The sequence below is a fragment of the Pelobates fuscus genome, chromosome 6 (genome assembly GCF_036172605.1).
Source record: "Pelobates fuscus isolate aPelFus1 chromosome 6, aPelFus1.pri, whole genome shotgun sequence".
In the NCBI taxonomy this organism is placed as follows: domain Eukaryota; kingdom Metazoa; phylum Chordata; class Amphibia; order Anura; family Pelobatidae; genus Pelobates; species Pelobates fuscus.
The window spans coordinates 184,829,695-184,849,675 of NC_086322.1; the positions used below are offsets into that span (position 1 = coordinate 184,829,695).

The 19,981-nt window shown below is 43.2% G+C and overlaps 1 protein-coding gene across 1 annotated transcript in view; it reads left to right on the plus strand.

The window, feature by feature from the left end:
- SLC39A8 (solute carrier family 39 member 8) overlaps window positions 1-18,587 on the plus strand; it is a 71,851-nt gene extending 53,264 nt beyond the window's left edge. The window contains exons 6-9 of the mRNA XM_063458567.1: window positions 851-1,012; window positions 6,955-7,162; window positions 11,740-11,924; window positions 17,863-18,587. Coding sequence (XP_063314637.1) covers window positions 851-1,012; window positions 6,955-7,162; window positions 11,740-11,924; window positions 17,863-18,012 — 705 coding nt within the window. The 3' untranslated portion in view covers window positions 18,013-18,587. The remainder of the gene's footprint in view (window positions 1-850; window positions 1,013-6,954; window positions 7,163-11,739; window positions 11,925-17,862) is intronic.
- Window positions 18,588-19,981: the final 1,394 nt, after the last annotated feature.

The following is a 19,981-nucleotide window of genomic DNA, read 5'->3' on the forward strand; positions in this document are numbered from 1 at the left end:
CATGTCGTAATGATTTATCGTTTACACATTTTAGCATACAGAGAACTATTTCTCTGATGATACTTTGGAAATCTCCTGAGAGCATGTACCAGTTTCTAAAAAATTGGCAAGAATCTGTCAAATGGGAAAACTTTATTTACAAATGTCAGTTAGTATGTTCCTAGTAATTCACAGCAATTGCTCAAACAACATTAAATACTTTCTCCATCCCGAAACAGTGGTTTAATAAAAGAGGTACATGGTGCATTGAAAAAGGGTTGTACCCGAAACGTTTGTTTATTATTTTGTCCTCCACTACATTTTGGTAGCACTTTGTTTGTGCACATAGCAACGTTTTGTGCAGCCTCTATTTGTTTGATTTGTACTGTGGATTGTCAGCAGTGAGAGGCTTTGCTGCATTTGTGAGTACTATTTTTTTCTGATGTTTTTTTTGCTATATCTGGATTTTTTTATCCAGTTCCTCATACCTTGTTTTGTGTGGCCACGCTGTTCTTTAGATGGAGCAACCCTTACTGACATGTCCCCTCATTTAAAAAAAAAAAAAAAACAACAACTCTGCAGTCCAGCACAGAGGCCATGCTCACCCTGCTCAATCCAACTTCCATGGCATCACTCCAGTTTATTGTGGGGTCAGGATATCACTGAGGCAGGGCTGAAGGAGGCCTTCACATTTTGGTTATACTGTTGGAGGAGTCTAGGAGTCTAGGAATTCTGCTCCACAGATCTTTATGTCAAATCTTAAGCAAGTAGTGATGTGGTGATATTCAGTGATATTCAGTGAAGCATGTGATACAAGGCAGCCATTTTCTAAAGGTAAATAGAGCACTAAATCCATGTTCTTCCCTTTCAGGGTGTTCATACTCACTTAGAAATCGACAATCCTCGCCATGAATACCACAAAGACGCTCCCATAAGCAAAATTGCAAATGGAACAACAGTATTTATAAATTCAGCAGTAGTGGAGGTTAACGGGAATCAAAACAATGACAAAATCAGTGTGGTTTCATCAAAGGTACAGTATATCATGATTTTTTTTTTTTTAACTTAATATAGTTATTAAGATGTGTGTGTATATACTCCATTGACTACAACCCTCTGTTGCCTGTCACTCAGCCACTGCCTTTCCCATTCAACAATTTTGGAATCCAAACTTAAATATTGCAGTTTATTGATAAGCCTTCTATGTGCAACAGTGTCAAAAGTCTTACTAAAAATCTAGGTAAGCAATATCTACTGCACCACCCTGATCTATAATTTTAGTTACCTAATCAAAAAAATCAATAAGATTAGTTTGGCATGATCTCCCTGAAGTAAACCCATGTTCAACAATCCTATCCTTTAACATGGCTTCCATCATTTTCCCCACTACTGAAGTAAGGCTTACTGGCCTATAGTTGCCAGACTGCGCCCCATTACCTTTCTTGTGAATGGGCACAACATTCACTAACTTCCAATCTTTTGGGACTACTCCTGTTAACAATGATTGGTTAACTAAATCTGTTAATGGTTTTGCTATTACACTACTAACCTCTTTTAATAGCTTTGGGTGTATTCCATCAGGTCCCATTGACTTATTTGTCATTACTTTTGACAGTTGAAATAGAACCTCTTCCTCTGTAAACTCACGTGTAATAAATTACTCATTTATCCTTTTTCTTAACTGAGCTCCCTTTCCTTCATTTTCATCTGTAAATACCGAACAAAAATATTAATTGAGGTAGTCAGCTAGACTTTTATCCTCTTCTACATACCTTCCTTCTTTTGTTTTTAATCTAACTAATCCTTGTTTTACTTTTCTTTTCTCATTTATGTATCTAAAAAAAGTTTTGTCTCCCTGTTTTACTGACTGTGCTATTTTCTATTCTGTGTGTGATTTGGAAGCTCTTATAACTTGCTTAGCCTCTTTCTGCGTAATCTTATAGATCATTCTGTCTTCCTCACTCTGTTTTTTTTTTATAATTACTAAATGCCAACTTTTAGTTTTTTACTATTTTGGCCACATCTGCGGAGTACCACAGTGGTTTCTTGAATTTGTTGCTTTTACTGACAAGCCTAATGCAATTTTCTGTTGCCTTCAGTAGTGCAACTTTTAAATAATCCCATTTCTCTTGGACTCCATTTAAATTGCTCCAGTCTGATAATGACTCCTTTACACATATTCTAATTTTAGAAAAGTCTGTTTTTCTAAAGTCTAAAACTTTTGTTTTTGTGTGGTGTGGTCACTGTTCTTATATTAAACCACACTGACTGATGATCACTGGATCCTAAACTATCACCTACAGTAATATCTGATACCAAATCTCCATTTGTTAACACTAAATGTAGTATGGCCTCTTTACGAGTTGGCTCCTCAATGACTTGTTTTAGAGACAATCCCAGTAGGGAGTTTAGAATATGTGTGCTCCTGGCACAAGCAGCTATTTTTGTTTTCCAATTCACATCAAGAAGATTAAAGTCACCCATGATGATAACTTCCCCTTCATTGTCATTTTAGCTATCTCCTCAACTAGTAGATTATCTAACTCTTCAATTTGTCCTGGGGGCCTATAAAATCACACCTACACTAGTTACTGTGTGATTACCAAATTCTAACGTAACTCAAACGGACTCTATGTTCGCCTCACTAACTTTTATTAGGCTAGATGTTATGCTATCCTTCACATACAGGGCCACTCCTCCCCCTTTCTTGCCTTCCCTGTCTTTTCTATATAAAGAGTACCCTGCTATTGCTATGTACCAGTCATTTTTCTCATTATACCATGTCTCAGTAACAGCGACTAAATATACACTATCAGTTGCCATTATTGCCACAAGTTCATGGATCTTATTCCCTAAACTGCGAGCATTTGTAGACATGACTCTACGCTTATCATTTTTTAACACACTTGCTACAGGCACCTTCTGTCCTTGTTTTGGGGGACAATTGGATTGATGTTTTATCACCCTTTTGCCCCCCCTCCTAGTTTAAATACATCCTAGCAAAACCTCTGAACTTCTCACTGAGAACATTTGTTCCATTTTGAGAAAGATGCAAACCATCTTTTTTTGTACAGTTTATTTCCATTCCAAACAGAGCTACCATGAGAAATAAAGCCAAATCCTTGCTCTCGACACCATTCACCAAGCCATAAGTTAAAGTCACTAATACGCATCCGCCTGCCGTTCTGAGTGTTATGCACAGTCAGAACGTGAGAGAATGACAGTGTGGAAGGAACCTGCCGTATATCATTGGCAAAAACACTAAAAACGTCCTTAACCTCTGAAACCTCATTGCAAGCCAAGTCATTTGTCCCTAGATGGACAAGTACATCCAATTCCCCTTCCTGCTTTGCTCGCTTAACAATATTACAGATACGTCTCCTGTCTCTGTGAGCAGTAGCTCCGGGAAGACACCTCACAAGACCACCATTGTCCATCTCCACACCTCTTATGATGGAATCCCCCAACAACAACTGCTTTCTATTAGGCCTCAGATAGTCTCCACAACACCACTATCCTCAATGCCAGAGCCTGTCTCCACAACACCACTAGCCTCAGTGCCTGAGCCTGTCTCCACAACACCACTAGCCTCAGTGCCTGAGCCTGTCTCCACAACACCACTAGCCTCAGTGCCTGAGCCTGTCTCCACAACACCACTAGCCTCAGTGCCTGAGCCTCTCTCCACAACACCACTAGCCTCAGTGCCTCTCTCCACAACACCACTAGCCTCAGTGCCTCTCTCCACAACACCACTACCCTCAGTACCTCTCTCCACAACACCACTACCCTCAGTGCCTCTCTCCACAACATCACTACCCTCAGTGCCTCTCTCCATAACACCATTACACTCTGAAAGTGCAGAAAATGAATTATGTAGAGACACAGACTGTGCAATATGCCTTTTATCCACAACTCTAAGTCTACCAGCTCCTACAGTAATCCATCTGCCATTCCTAGTATGTCTCTGCGGCAGTGGCTTTGCAGCAGTTCCAGCCTGAGTTTGTTTACCAGATAATTTACAAATCTCATACTTCAAAAATACAATCTCCTGCCACAAGATAGAGAACTGTCTACAGATTAGACAACAACCAAACCTCCAAAAAGTGGAACGTAAAACAAATGCAACTATTACACTGAACTAAGTCTGCCATTCCAATTAGGTGAATAATTTAAATCAAGCAAATCTTAACTTTTTATTTATCCTCCTGAATACCTCAGATTACCTCCAGTTTATCTCCAGAATATCTCCAACCACACACTTAGAAGCAACACTCTCCAGAATATCTCCAACCACACACTTAGAAGCAACACTTAGATGAAGCAACCAAGCTGAACACAAGTAACTAACAATTAAGCAGTAGTTTCATCTATGATGCAAATGAGAAAACAATGGTAGATATTAGGAAGGGGTACCATGGAAAATACTCCTCCTGAGAAGTCAGGGGCAGTTATGTTTGGAAATCAGCAGAGGCTGAATGAATGACCATCCCACCAAATAACAATATATATATATGTTGTATATATCAATCTGGGTATCTCTCCCTGTGTGGTTGTGTATGTCTGTCTGTATGTGGACACAAGTATCTATATTTAGGCATTAATACAAATCCGTGTGTGGGTGTAGATGTACGTATTCATCACTCTATCCATGTCTGTATTTGTGCAAATGTACATGTCCATTTTCTAATCCTGAAATCTGACACATCATCCAGCACTGCTCCTCCTGAACTCACCTCTGGAGCATTCTCTAGGAGTTATCACCACTTAGGAAGCTTAAAGGAACACTATAGTCACCTAAATGACTTTAGCTAAATAAAGCAGTTTTAGTGTATAGATCATTCCCCTGCAATTTCACTGCTCAATTCACTGTCATTTAGGAGTTAAATCACTTCGTTTCTGTTTATGCAGCCCTAGCCACACCTTCCCTGGCTATGATTGACAGAGCCTGCATGAAAAAGAAAAATGGTTTCACTTTCAAACAGATGTAATTTACCTTAAATAATTGTATCTCAATCTGACCTTTGAAATCTGAAAATTGAACTTTAATCACATACAGGAGGCTCTTGCAGGGTCTAGCGAGCTATTAACATAGCAGGGGATAAGAAAATCTTAATGAAACAGAACTTGCAATAAAGAAAGCCTAAATAGGGCTCTCTTTACAGGAAGTGTTTATGGAAGGCTGTGCAAGTCACATGCAGGGAGGTGTGACTAGGGTTCATAAACAAAGGGATTTAACTCCTAAATGGCAGAGGATTGAGCAGTGAGGCTGCAGGGGCATGTCCTATACACCAAAACTGCTTCATTAAGCTAAAGTTGTTCAGGTGACTATAGTGTCCCTTTAAGTATCATTACGTCACATGTATGAAATCATTTTAAACCAGTTGGCCTTGATCTTCAACCAATTTCAGTTGAGAATTTAGTAAAAAAAAAACTCTTTAAACTCTTTAGAATTCAGCTGCATGGAAAATATTTCTTCAATAAGCGAGTTTCCAAAAGTTAGGCCAAAATGGTCAAATTAAGAATATAGCCAAGCTAGAATTTTGTTTCCAGGGTAACTGATTTAGCTTTAATATTGCAAGTTTGATCTTCAATTCATCATTATTAATTTTTTTTTGTATTCTTTCTTTATTGAGGCGATTGAGTTATAAGTTATAAACAGTTAGAGAGTGTTTATGAAAGGTACATAACATCATAGATTAGTGATAACAATTCTTGGATATAGCAGCCTCATTTTAATTTTGGTTTAGAGGATAAAATAAGGGGAACAAAAGGAGCAGTTTTAGCAGGGTCCAAGGCATACGTTGTGGTTGGCAGTTCAGAGGCAGTGGGTCCAAATGTGGAATTAGAGTGCCTGGAGAAAGTAATCAGCTTCAGCAGATGAAGCACAGTGAGTGCTAGTGTTGTTTTGCTCTTCTATAAGGGCTCTTGGTAGCGTCCATCTATATTCCAGTCCAGCTTCTTGGAGCCTCTGGGTTACCGGGCCAAGAGATTTCCAACATAATAGTGTGTTTTTGGTTAAGTCCTGAAAGAAGGTCAATTGTGTTGATTCAAATTAAAACAGGGTTTTTCCTCATAACGCGGCCATAATTAGATTTTTATCAGACATGGATTGGCATCTGACTGCCGCTGGCGCTTGCTTGGGTTTATTGATGTGGAAATAGGCTTCAAGAGTAAGCTTTTTAGCTAGCGTGTGAGGCAAAAATGTGGTGAGAAGGTGTTGTAGATAATGCGTCAGGTCAGGCTGATTGCGATATTTGTTCAGCGGTTTCGGTCATCGGCAAGGTCCAGCCAGGTTAGTAATTCTGAATGTGATGCCTGGAGGTGCAGTTTCCTTTAGTACCCGTACCTCCTGCTGTACATCCGAGACGTCCTCCTCTGAGGCCTGGACTCGGGCGGTCACCGCCTGAACTCCGGTTTTCAGTAAGTCCATGTCAGCTGCAGACATCTGCTTTAATTCCAGCAAGAGGTTCTTTATTTCCAGTTTAGTAGCTGGGGTCAGGGCTTTCAGATCAGAAGGAACAGTATCTGCTGTTTGAAGGTTTCACATGGTTTCACGGGCGTAGATTATCAAGCCTCCTAATTAGTTAATCCAGGTGAGACTATTAAGGTGAGTGAATAGATTAGTGGCTAGGGAGGCCTCTAGAGGACAAATCATGAAGTTCACTTAAAGGGCCAGTAATAAACGAAAAAGCCTTACATGTCAGTTTTGAAACCTGACACAGAGTGCCCAACACTCTAATCAAGTACCGGTCTCCATAAATATAACCGAGAACAGCGTGTGATAAACAGAATTACAAAATAAAAACTACAAAAAAAAAACCCATTCACCTGTCTAAATTAATATTTGCCCTGCAAAACTACCCCCTACCTCTAACTATTAATAGAATGGGAGTACTATCCTTCATAATATGGTTTATAAAAACATGTACTTTGGATATCAGAACAAATTTAATGTAATCTTCTCTGTTTGTACAGGACTCAGGAGAACCATCTCGCCTCTGCAAGTCATGTAAATGGACTCCACTGAAAGAGATTGGCACATTAGCTTGGATGATCACACTGAGCGATGGTCTTCACAATTTTATTGATGGACTTGCTATTGGGGCTTCTTTCACCCTGTCCCCTTTGCAAGGGTTGAGCACATCCATTGCAATTCTATGTGAAGAATTTCCTCATGAGTTTGGTAAATTAGATATTATAGAATATAGCTTGTTATTCTAGTACAGACCCATCAATTCTAATCTATTTACTTTTGTGGGAACATTGATTATAGTGCAGTCATGGGTGTCAGCAGGAATTTTTTGGGGTGGGGGGGGGAGGGGAGGGGGCATAATTGTAATGACATCCATGCTTGGTCCCTTTTTGACAGTGTCATGAAGGGGAGGAGCATAGTCATTATCACATAAAGCCAGGATGAATAGCATTTTCACAACTATGGTGTAAGGAATACATGTTTGCATTCCGGACACTATAGTATTACTTTAAGCAAATTAAAGGAACATTCTGGTCACCATAACAACTTCATCTAAGTGAAAATGCTATGATGCCAGGAAGCCCCTGGGTGCTCTCTTTCCTTTAAGAGGTTAAACCGCTCTCAAATGGTTTAACCCCAAAGGCTTCCTCCAGCTCAAGATTTCCAGGTTGCTCAGTGGTATTCAGCTTCTGAAACGAAGTGTCAGGAAGTGCAGACTGACGTCAGGCATGGGTGTTACAGATTGGCTAGAGTGGTCAGTTGACGCTCTAAGCCAATCGCTAGTTCCCGGTTCATAAAAATGTTTTACTTTTTTATGAATGGAGAGCTACTGATTGGCTTAGAGTGCTAGCCAATCAGTGACACCCCTACCCAGCGGCCCTCTGTGTTTCCTGACACTCAGTAAATAAAAGTGAACACATTAACACTGATATTTTTTTTTACATGGGGAGATGAGAAGGTCCAAAGTTTCCCTGCCAGGCCCAGGTACCAAAGCCTTATGATGTGGTGTCCAGAATAAAGTGGAGGGTTCACTTCACTTGTCCTTCCTGCTCCAATCTCTTTTTCTTCTCCTTCATTTGACACAGTCTTCTTTTTCTTCTGATACTGTCTTCTCTCCTCCTTGGCTCCTTCTGCTCCTTTACCTTTCTGCTACTTTCTTCTTATTGTGCTCCCCCTTCTGCTCCTTTCTCTTTCTGATCCCTTTCTGCTCCTTGCAGACCCTTTCTGCTCCTTCTCCTACTTTACCTTTGTGCTCCTTGCTGTCCCTTTCTGCTCCTTGCTACCCTTTTCTGCTCCTTCTCCTACTTTACCTTTGTGCTCCTTCTGATTCTTTTTGCTCCTTTACTTTTGTGCTCCTTCTGATTCTTTCATCTCTTTGCAGACCCTTCCTTCTCCTTGCAGACCCTTCCTACTCCTTACTGCCCCTTGCAGACCCTTCCTGCTCATTTCTGTTCCTTCTTCTACTTCACCTTTGATCTCCTTACTTCCCTTCCTGCTCCTTGCTGCCATGTTCAGCTCCTTGCTGACCCTTCCTGCTCCTTGCAGACCCTTCCTGCTGCTTGCAGACCTTTCCTTCTCCTTGCACACCCTTCCAGCTCCTTGCTGACCCTTCCTGCTCCTTGCTGACCCTTCCTTCTCCTAGCAGACCCTTCCTGCTCCTTGTTGACCCTTCCTGCTCCTTGTAGACCCTTCCTGCTGCTTGCAGACCTTTCCTTCTCCTTGCAGACCCTTCCTGCTCCTTGCTGACCCTTCCAGCTCCTTGCTGACCCTTCCAGCTCCTTGCTGACCCTTCAAGCTCCTTGCTGACCCTTCCTTCTCCTAGCAGACCCTTCCTGCTCCTTGCAGACCCTTCCAGCTCCTTGTTGACCCTTCCTGCTCCTTGCAGACCCTTCCTGCTGCTTGCAGACCTTTCCTTCTCCTTGCAGACCCTTCCTGCTCCTTGCAGACCCTTCCTGCTCCTTGCTGACCCTTCCAGCTCCTTGCTGACCCTTCCTGCTCCTTGCTGACCATTCCTTCTCCTTGCAGACCCTTCCTGCTCCTTGCAGACCCTTCCTGCTCCTTGTTGACTCTTCCTGCTCATTGCAGACCCTTCCTGCTGCTTGCAGACCTTTCCTTCTCCTTGCACACCCTTCCTGCTCCTTGCTGACCCTTCCAGCTCCTTGCTGACCCTTCCTGCTCCTTGCTGACCCTTCCTTCTCCTTGCAGACCCGTCCTGCTCCTTGCAGACCCTTCCTGCTCCTTGTTGACCCTTCCTGCTCATTGCAGACCTTTCCTGCTGCTTGCAGACATTTCCTTCTCCTTGCACACCCTTCCTGCTCCTTGCTGACCCTTCCAGCTCTTTGCTGACCCTTCCTGCTCCTTGTTTACCCTTACTGCTCATTGCAGACCCTTCCTTCTCCTTATTAACACTCCCTGCTCATTGCAGACCCTTCCTGCTCCTTGCTGCCCCTTTCTGCTCATTTGTGTTCATTTGTGCTCCTTCTCCTACTTAACTGTTGTGCTCCTTGCTGTCCCTTTCAGCTCGTTGCTGCTCCTTTCTGCTCATTTCTATTCATTCTCCTTTCTGCTCCTTCTCTTACTTTACCTTCCTGCTCCTTGCTGACCCTTCCTGTAGGCTGTCGCTCCCATCCCTTATTTACCTGATCTATAGGCTATCTCTGCCCCCCCATGCCTCACTTCCCTGATCTGTAGGCTATCTCTGCCCCCCATATGCCTCACTTCCATGATCTGTAGGCTATCTTTGCCCCCCCCATATGCCTCACTTCCCTGATCTGTAGGCTATCTCTGCCCCCCATATGCCTCACTTCCCTGATCTGTAGGCTCTCTCTGCCCCCCATATGCCTCACTTCCCTGATCTGTAGGCTATCTCTGCCCCCCATATGCCTCACTTCCCTGATCTGTAGGCTATCTCTGCCCCCCCATATGCCTCACTTCCCTGATCTGTAGGCTATCTCTGCCCCCCATATGCCTCACTTCCCTGATCTGTAGGCTATCTCTGCCCCCCATATGCCTCACTTCCCTGATCTGTAGGCTATCTCTTCCCCCCATATGCCTCACGTCCCTGATCTGTAGGCTATCTCTTCCCCCCATATGCATCACTTCCCTGATCTGTAGGCTATCTCTGCCCCCCCCCCCCATATGCCTCACTTCCCTGATCTGTAGGCTATCTCTGCCCCCCCATATGCCTCACTTCCCTGATCTGTAGGCTATCTCTGCCCCCATATGCCTCACTTCCCTGATCTGTAGGCTATCTCTGCCCCCCATATGCCTCACTTCCCTGATCTGTAGGCTATCTCTGCCCCCATATGCCTCACTTCCCTGATCTGTAGGCTATCTCTGCCCCCCATATGCCTCACTTCCCTGATCTGTAGGCTATCTCTGCCCCCCATATGCCTCACTTCCCTGATCTGTAGGCTATCTCTGCCCCCCATATGCCTCACTTCCCTGATCTGTATGCAATCTCTGCCCCCCATATGCCTCACTTCCCTGATCTGTAGGCCATCTCTGCCCCCCATATGCCTCACTTACCTGATCTGTAGGCTATCTCTGCCCCCCCATGCCTCACTTACCTGATCTGTAGGCTCTCTATGCCTCCCCCATGCCTCACTTACCTGATCTGTAGGTTCTCTCTCCCCCCCCCCCCCCCGCCTCACTTACCTGATCTGTTGGCTGTCTCTGGCTGCATGTGTTGCTCCTCTGCGGATTCAGTCAGAGAGAAGCAGGGATAAGATGCAGCTTCCTATCCCTGTCTCTCTCCATACACGCCAGTATTGCACTGTGTTTTCAATCTCACACGAAAATTAGCAGAACATGCTGAAAAATCCCCCCTGTGGACGCCCATGAGTGCAGTGGTCACAATCAGGGCCGGACTGGGAAGAAAATTCGGCCTGGGCATTTTTTAATTACAGAGGCCCACTAAAAAGGGGGCGGGGACAGATAGGGTGTGTTTTGTCATCACCAATGACAAGCACGCCCCATCACAAAGTGAGCATGTTGGTTCAATGCTCTTCCAGGGTAGACCATGCGCAGAGCTCTGCTGAAGAGTCTGTGAGTAAGTAAGGCTGCTGTGACCTGAGTGATTATATCCACCCTCCCTGCTTACCTGCCTGGGAGGGGGGATCCTGCTGCTGCTGCCATCCGTCCCTGGTGGTCCTAGTGGTGCGTGAACTCTAGCCTTTGTTTTATACTTTTTTTTGGCATAATTGTAAAGTTTACACTTGGTGTAAGTGTCAAGCTACAGTTGCACATAGAAAACCCTGTCAAACCCCGGAGAAAAGGGTTACAGGAAGTGATCTGGCGCAGAGGCCCTGCCACTTTGGTCCTGCAATGTACCACATTGACATTTTGTATATACAGCAATGTTTACATTGCAGGGCTAAACACACTTAAAGTGGTTGTCTTCCTGACAGCCACTAGATGATGCTTCCCCCGTGAGAACCGACTCAGACTCTGTTCTGTGGCATTCAATGTCCACATGCATTTCATGAAGACATGGTACATCCTCTAATGATTCTCATAAAGAAGCACTGAAAAGCATTTGATTGCAGGAGTCCGGCGCTTGCCATGCATGTGCTTCTCATCCACAATGCTTCTCTATTAGAAGCATTTTATTAGATGAAAATATTATATTCATAATATAATTTATGAATTGACAGTGCTCATATGGCAGGTACATTAATGAGTGGCTACACACTGTAGAAAGCTCAAACATCTAAGAAAGCAAGTCATATGTGACAATACATATTTAATGATACAAATGTTAATTGACAACTTTATTGTCTTTTCAGGTGATTTTGCCATCTTGCTTAATGCTGGAATGAGCATACCCCAGGCCCTTTTCTTCAACTTTACATCTGCATGCTCTTGTTACGTTGGTTTAGTCTTCGGGGTTTTAGTTGGCAACAACTTTGAGCCAGATATTATATTTGGAATAGCCGGTGGCATGTTTCTTTATATTGGTTTGGCTGATATGGTAAGATAAAGACCTCAGTAGTAGTGCATGATAAACTAATATTGTTCTATTTTGTGTTGTTTTTCTTATTATTATTGCCATTTATATAGCGCCAGCAGATTAGTATTTTTTTATTTCAAACATGTACCTGCCTGTATAATTTTGCTAATATTTCTATATTACAGGCCTACAGGTACTTTTGTCATCATAAATATCTCGTGCTATTGTATTAAACTCCCTGTGTCCCCCCACCCGAGTCTCCGTTCCTCCCCGCCCCCCCCCATCCCTTGTTTGATTTTATTGTGTATTCTTATTTATCATTTTTTTCCTATACAAGTAGTACCTGTAGGTAGGCTCTCCCTAGATCGTCTACCCTCAGTACGCTGTTCCCACAGGACGTGTGGGACCTATATCTCAGTAATGTTTTGTATTATTCGAGATAGCGTATGGCGGGGGAATTTTTGCCATACATCACTTTTGTCTTAGGTTGACACCACTGCTTGGGATCAACCTGTCTTATTTTTATGTAATCACAAAATTGTTTTTACTTTTCTATAAAACTTTGGAAACTCATGTAGGGAGAGAGCGCCAACAGATTTTTTAGCGCTTTACAATATTATGGGAGGGGGGATTTAACTATAAATAGGACAATTACAAGAAAACTTACAGGAATGATAGGTTGAAGAGGACCCTGCTCAACGAGCTTACAGTCTAAAGGAAGTGGGGTATAAAACACATTAGGACAGGAAATAGCAATCAAATAAGATGGGAGTGAAACAGAGCTGGAGGAGAGAGTAGAGTGTTGCCCTTTAGGAGAGAGCAAGAGACAGATATGTAAGGTAGAGGTTACTCTGGGAGGCCATAAGCTTTTATAAAGAGATGGGTTTTAAGGCACTTCTGACTGAAGACTAGGGGAGAGTCTGATGGTGGTAAGCAGGCTATTCCATAGGAAGGGAGTCGCCCACGAGAAGTCCTGCAAGCGTTAATTGGCTGTTCGGGTGCGAGCAGTGGACAGAAGAAGGCTACGGGCAGAGCAGAGAGACAGAGAAGGGGAATACCTATGGATCTGTGAAGAGATATAAGAGGGGCTAGAATTGTTCAGTGCTTTATAGGTATGAGTTAGTATAGGATACAGGAAGCCAATGTAAGGACTGACAGAGGGGTGAGGTGTGAGAGGACCGACTAGAGAGGAAAATCAGTCTGGCAGCAGCATTCATTACAGACTGTAGTGGGGCAATATGGCTTTTGGGAAGACCAATTAGGAGAGGATTACAATAATCAATGCAGGAAATTACTAGAGCATGGACAAGCTCCTTTCTTCTTGCGTAAGAAAGGGGCAGATGCAGGCTATGTTTTTAAGATGGAATTTACAGGATTTTGTCAACATACTGGATGTGAGGCTCATAGGTGAGGCCAGAATCAAGTATGATGCCAAGACAGCGTGCTTGCAAGGATGGACATATGTGGATACCACTAATTTGAAGGGAGAGCGAAAGAGGAGGATCAGTATTAGGAGGAGGAAAGACAAGGAGCTCAGTTTTAGAGAGATTGAGTTTCAGAAAGAGGGAGGACATCCAGTCAGAGATGATAGAAAAGCAAGCAGTGACAAGTTGAAGGACGGCAGGGGAGAGGTCCGGGGATGAGAGATATATCTGGGTGTCATCAGCGCACAGGTGGTAGTGGAATCCAAAAGAGGTAATAAGTTTGCCAAGAGAAGCAGTATAAAGAGAAAATAGAAGGGGACCAAGGACAGAGCCTTGTAAGACTCCAACCGAGACAGGACGAGGGGAGGAGGTATCATTAGAAGAGGAGACGCTGAATGAGCGTTGGGAGAGATAAGAGGAAAACCACGAGAGGACAGAGTCACAGAGACCGAGTGATTGAAGAGTTTTAAGAAGGAGAGCATGATCAAAGGCAGCAGAGAGGTCAAAAAGAATTAGTATGGAGTAGTGGCATTTAGATTTAGCTGTGATTAGGTTGTTAGTAACTTTGATAAGAGCAGTCTCAGTAGAGTGGAGTGGGCGGGAAGCCAGATTAAAGAGGGTCAAAGAGAGAGTCGGAATTTAGGAAGTGAGACATACGGGTAAGGACATGTCTTTCCAGAAGCTTTGAGGAAAAAGGGAGCAGGGATATGGGACGATAGTTAGAGGGGGAGGACGGGTCAAGAGATTTTTCTTTCAGGATAGGTACTACAGTGGCATGTTTAAGGTCAGCAGGGACAACGCCAGAAGAGAGAGCAGTTGAAGATGTTTGTTAAGGAAGGTGCAAGACAAGGGGAGAGAGATCAAAAAGGAGAAATGGGATAGGATCGAGCGGGCAAGTGGTGGGACGAGAGGAAAGGAGAAGCACAACCACCTCTTCTTCAGTAGCTGTGGAGAAAGTCTGAAGGGTAGGAAAGGCATGATCTACGTGTGGTTGAGAAAGAGAATGGCAAGGTGGGGAGAATTCTTTCCTTAGCTGTTCAATCTTGTCGGTAAAGTAATATGCAAAGCTATCGACTGTAAGGTTATTTTTGGGTGTGGCCACAGCAGGGCAAAGAAGAGAATTAAAGGTGTCAAAGAGATGCCTGTGATTGCGGGAGCATGAACTAATGAGAGAGGAAAAGTATGACTGTTTGGCGAGGGCAAGGGATGTGCTGTATGAACACAATATAAATATATAATGGAGAAAGTCTGACTGGGTGCGAGACTTCCTCCAGGAGCGTTTAGCACAATGGGAGCATCTTTGCAGGTAGCATGTTGATTTAGTATGCCACGGTTGGGGGAATGCCCTCCTCGAGGTGCATGTTTGGAGCGGGGCTGCAGTGTTCAAGACAGAGGTATTGTTAGATGTGGAGATGGCCAGTGAGTGACAGGAGAGGGAAGGGATGAGTAGCAGTTGTGAATCAATATCAGCTTACAGATGCTGGAGGTCAATATAATTAAGATTCCTCCTGAGTTGAGGGGGGTTAGGCTGAGGATGTTGGGTGAGGGGGTACTCAAAAGCCAACAATAAGAGATTGTGATCAGAGAGAGGAAATGGAGTGTTGCGGATATGAGATACTGTACATGCATAAGAGAAGATGAGGGTATTGCCAGCTACATGGGTGTGAAAATTAGCCCACTGTGATAGCCCGAGGGAGGAAGTAATTGAAAGTAGTTTAGAGGCTGCTGAGGTCAAAGGCGGGTTAATGGGAATATTGAAGTCCCCGAGAATTAGGGATGGAATATCAGAAGAGAGGAAATAGTGGTCAAGGAAGTGGTCAATGAAGAGGAGATGGGACCCAGGGGGGCGATACATAATGGAGAAGGGTTTGAAAAGGTGAATCGAATGAATTTTGAATGATGAGAAAGAGAGGGAAGGGGGGGTGGGTAGAGGTTTGAAGGAGCAGGGAGGTGAGAGGAGATACCCTCCACCACCTTCTTTATATTCATAATGTCTTGGGTTGTGGGTAAGTTGAAGACCACCAAAGGATAAAGATGCAGGGGTAGCAGTGTCAGAGGGGGAGAGCCATGTTTCTGTTAAGGCTAGTAAATTTAGGGAACCAGAGATGGAATATTGCAAACAGAGCGTGCATTCCAGAGGGCAGTAATGAAGGAGGATTTAGAGGAAGAGAAACATGAGATGGGTATGAGATTGGTGTGGTTCCTTGAGTTAGTACCTGGTGAGTTTGCCAAGATGGGACCAGGTTTGGAGAGACATCACCAGCTGCTAGGAGCAGAAGGATAGAAAGGAAGTGAAGGTGGGAGTAGGATTTGAAAGTTTTGTAGGAGGGTATGCATACAGAGGATTTGGGAGGAGTTGGAGGAGATAGGCTGGAAAGGGATATGTAGAGTGCATGGGATGTGGGGAGGGGAGTAAAGTGGAAGTAATGAAAATGGTGTTGCCAGGGACAGGTTAACAGAAGGATAGGGATATTTTAGTAATGAGAGAAGTTAGTGTAACAATGAAAAATAGAAGGGAGAACATTATTTAAAGAAAGTGTGTTTTGTTTTATAGATATGAAGATTCTACATATGCACATATATAATCATAAACATATATATATACACACATATATTTATGAGTGTTTAAAACATGGTTAAGGATGCAGTTTGTTAATAGAGGGATTTCAGGTGAGGACAGGTTTAGTGACTTGATTGGTGTGTTTTGAAAATCAGCTCATCTGCACTATCTATAAGTATGGTAATGACCATGGGGTAGACAGCCTTCCAGAGATGATACCTCTGCTTAGAAGATTCTGCAGGGCTTGCTTGCTTGTGAGTACTGGGTGTAATCAGTGCTGTTTTTTTAGAGGCACAGTCTCTGCTTAGAGGCTTGGTTGCATGTGAGTACTGGGTGTAGTTAATCACTGCTGTTTTTAGGGGCCCAGTCTCTGCTTAGAAAATTCTGCAGGGATTCTTTGCTTGTGAGTACTGGGTGTAGTTAATCAATGCTGTTTTTAGGGGCGCCAGTCTCTGCTTAGAAGATTCTGTAGGGCTTGGTTGCTTGTGAGTACCGGGTGTAGTTAATCAATGCATATTATACCATATCAGTCCCTGAAGGGTATGTAGAATATGTAAAGCAATATAGCGCAGGCACGTCTGGTTAGCTGCTGATGTGTATGTCTAAATTTCATACCGCACTGCCCAAGTCACCTCCTAGCTAACCTGTCAGAAACCATCTCTGACTTGCTTTCTCCCTCCCACCAGAGGCAGCTTAGATTGTATCTGCAGGCTGGAGTTAGAGGACAGAGGATGTGGGATATATTTGGCAGGACATTTTAAAGCAGAAATGTGAGGATTTGAGGCTAAGTAAGAAGAAGAAGAATAGGGGGAGGCATTTGATGTTGGAACTTAGTGTGGGAGAGGATTGGAAACTGACTGTGGATGAGAGAGGAGAGAAATCGGATGACAAAGAAGGGCAAGAAGGAGAAAGAAGTTGGATCCCAACAAATTTGAGTATGAGGTTTCCATTGTGTTTTCAGAAAAAAAAATACTCCTACATGAACACCGTTTTTATTTCAGCCTCCCGGTATCATAAATCCACTCTTCATGTCTCTGACTCAGCTGTTTCCAGCTGTCTTAGTTCTCAGGTTTCTCTAAATCCCTATGTCCATTAAGCTTACCATACCAAGACTATGATGGAGTTATGAGCTATTGGGGGTTACTGCAATTAATTCAGAGGTGGGTAAATTATGATGAACTAATGCATGTGGAAAACTAGAGACTTTTCCCCAAAACGTTATGTATAATGCTAAAAAGGAATTGTTTTTCTTCACAGTAGTAACTTCAGAGAGGAATATTTGGTCACTATTAATTTCATAGGTTTAATGGGAAACTTCCCTTGCTGTAAGAGCTAATTATCGATTCTGAATTGCCGTACTTATAAACACTGTAATTTCCACCCTGATTATTATTTCAACTAGTTATTTTGCAGGAACTTATGACATTTTAACTCACTGCATGTCTTATACCATCCAGTAATCCAGTAATCACGAACCTAACAGTAGTTAAAGGGTTACTCCATCCAAAACAGTGTTTTGTTTTTTTTGTTTGTTTTTTAAACACTTTTATTTTGGCTGCAATAACCGGTGCTGGCAACACTTGCTGTTACCCTACATAAATAATAATAAAAAAAGAATAAATAATGCATAAAAACATCTTCTCCTGCTGTCTGGTCCTCCTCTGGTGATCTCAGTTTCCCTCACTGGAGGGGGAAATCCTGGTAAATGGGCTAAGGGAAGGACTTGGGATATTAGCTTTTTTTTGCCAGCATTCTATGGTTGGTAACGACACGGCGGGATTACACCGGCGGTACCACTTTTCTTTAACTTTGTGTATGTAGCATTTTATGGGGAATTTTATAGTAAACACATACAGAATCCAGTACCATGGCCACTTCAAATCACTGAAGTGAGCATGGTGCTGGGGTACTCCTTTAAAATTAATATTGGTTACAAAAAGTATCATATTTTCCTAATGCATTTGTTTTCTTCCAGTTTCCAGAGATGAATGAAATGCTGAAAGATAAAATAAAAGGGAGGAAAACAGATTTAACCTATTTTGCAATTCAGAATGCTGGCCTGCTGTCTGGTTTCACTATCATCCTGCTGATAACTCTGTACGCTGGAGAAATTAGACTGAATTAAGACAAATCACTGGATAGAACTAACTAGAGTGTTGAAACTTTTACTTATGTTTCTACAAACCTCAAGAATCACAATAATCTATTTTTATACACACTTGGATTTAAGGACTGCAATCGGATTCAGGGAGTGAATATTTAAGTGCTGCTATCATAGAAATTTTTATTAAAATATTTACATGTTTTTTTATTGAATGCACCAGGCATTACCTGTACAGTGTTATAGTGAGCCAAAGGTGTTACAGTACATGATGCATGTATATAGGCAGCGGCTGCCTCTACATTCCTTGTGATTTGGAAAATATTAAAGAATGAGCTCACTTCCAAATCACACTGAAATTTCTAAGGGCTTTTGCATCTAGGGCGTTTTGATGAATGCTTAGATTTTCTTTTCTTTTATAGCATTTGTTTATTTCTTTGTTGCACTTGAAAGAAAATGTGAAGAGTGGAATCAATGAAGTGGCGATTGAAATCACTGTTTCTTAGTGTTCAACTGTAAATGAGGAGTCTATGTTATGAGTAACATGTTTTAATAAACATTGATTTATGTACAAAAAAAGTTGTGTTATATTTGCTTACCCACCGTACGGGTGGGACCAGTCTGATATGCTTCAGATATGTTCTCTCTGTAATGGCACAAGATGAGCTAAAACCAGCTTGAGATCTGAGCTGTTGTCCATTCTCACCTCTCTTGCTACTTGTTTTTCTCATATTTGCTGAAATGGTAGCTGTAACATGTAATTCTCGATATTTGAATATTTTTCAGTTAAACTAAGCAAGTATTTGTAAAACTAGTTGTTTTGTAAAAACGTGTAGCATCTATGTATGTCTGACTGTATCAAATTACTCTATTTGTGTATCTGCCCTTCAAACATCAGTTTTTCAAGCAAATGTGAATAGGATGTAGAGTATAAGACTCATTACTGGGGGATGTGACCTGGACTCCGAGCGTGATGGCTGCCTAGTCTCTAGGCTCCACACCATCCAGCTACAATCCGCCTGTCACAGCCCAACTGCCGAGCCCAAATGGGAAGAAACAAGAAGCCTGACATCCCCCAGACCACCAGGCTCAAATCGCTGAGGCCACTCAGGGGTCCTATGGCTTAATTCTTGGGAACCCCGGCCGGGCCCTCAAGCGAGGCCCTCGCGCCTATTATGGCGCTGGCATCCCCGGCCTCCACTAGCTCCGCTGGGGAACATGTGACCCTAGCCGATATCAAGGCAGAATTAAGACGCATGTCTGCCTCGATGGTGTCAGGGTACCTGAGGTCTCTACCTCTGAGAGAGGTAGAGACTTAGAAGTTTATCCGTCCGGACGGCATGTCTCCTCGGCCCCTTGCGGTTCACTCAGTCTTGCTAACGCCGGCCGCGAGGGAGTCACTTCCTTTTATAACAGGAGGACCGGAGGTAGACGTCATGACGCCAACCCGGAACGTCCTGTCACTCAAATCTCGGGAGACGAATCAGGACTCGCCGGAGGCGTGTCTTCTCTTCCTAGCCAGGATACTTAACAGTGGCTCTCTCATTCACTCATTGCCCTGTCGTGGTTCTAGTCCGCCTAGTCACACAGTGCTTTGTTATTCTCTTGTCTTTTGGTTCTGACCCGGCTTTGGTATTTACTCTCCTGTCTTTCTGTTATCCTTGACCCGGCTTGCCTCTCGCTTACCTGTCTTCTCGTTTCCTCGACCTCGGCTTGTCTCTGACCATTCTATCGTAGTTATACGTTAAGTCCGGCCATTCTAAGGACCGGTATACGTATCTGCTACTCTTTGTACTCTGCGTGTTGGATCCCTGACCCGATCCTGACAGATGGTCACTAAGTAAGACCTCCAACAAGTCTCCACCACCATGCATGCTGCACTAAAAGCTGAAGTCGCAGAATTAAAAGCGGGCGTCACAGCATAGGAATCCCGCATAGCCTCTGTCGAACAGCGCATGGAGGCTACAGCAGAGCAAGCCTCTAGTGACTTGAT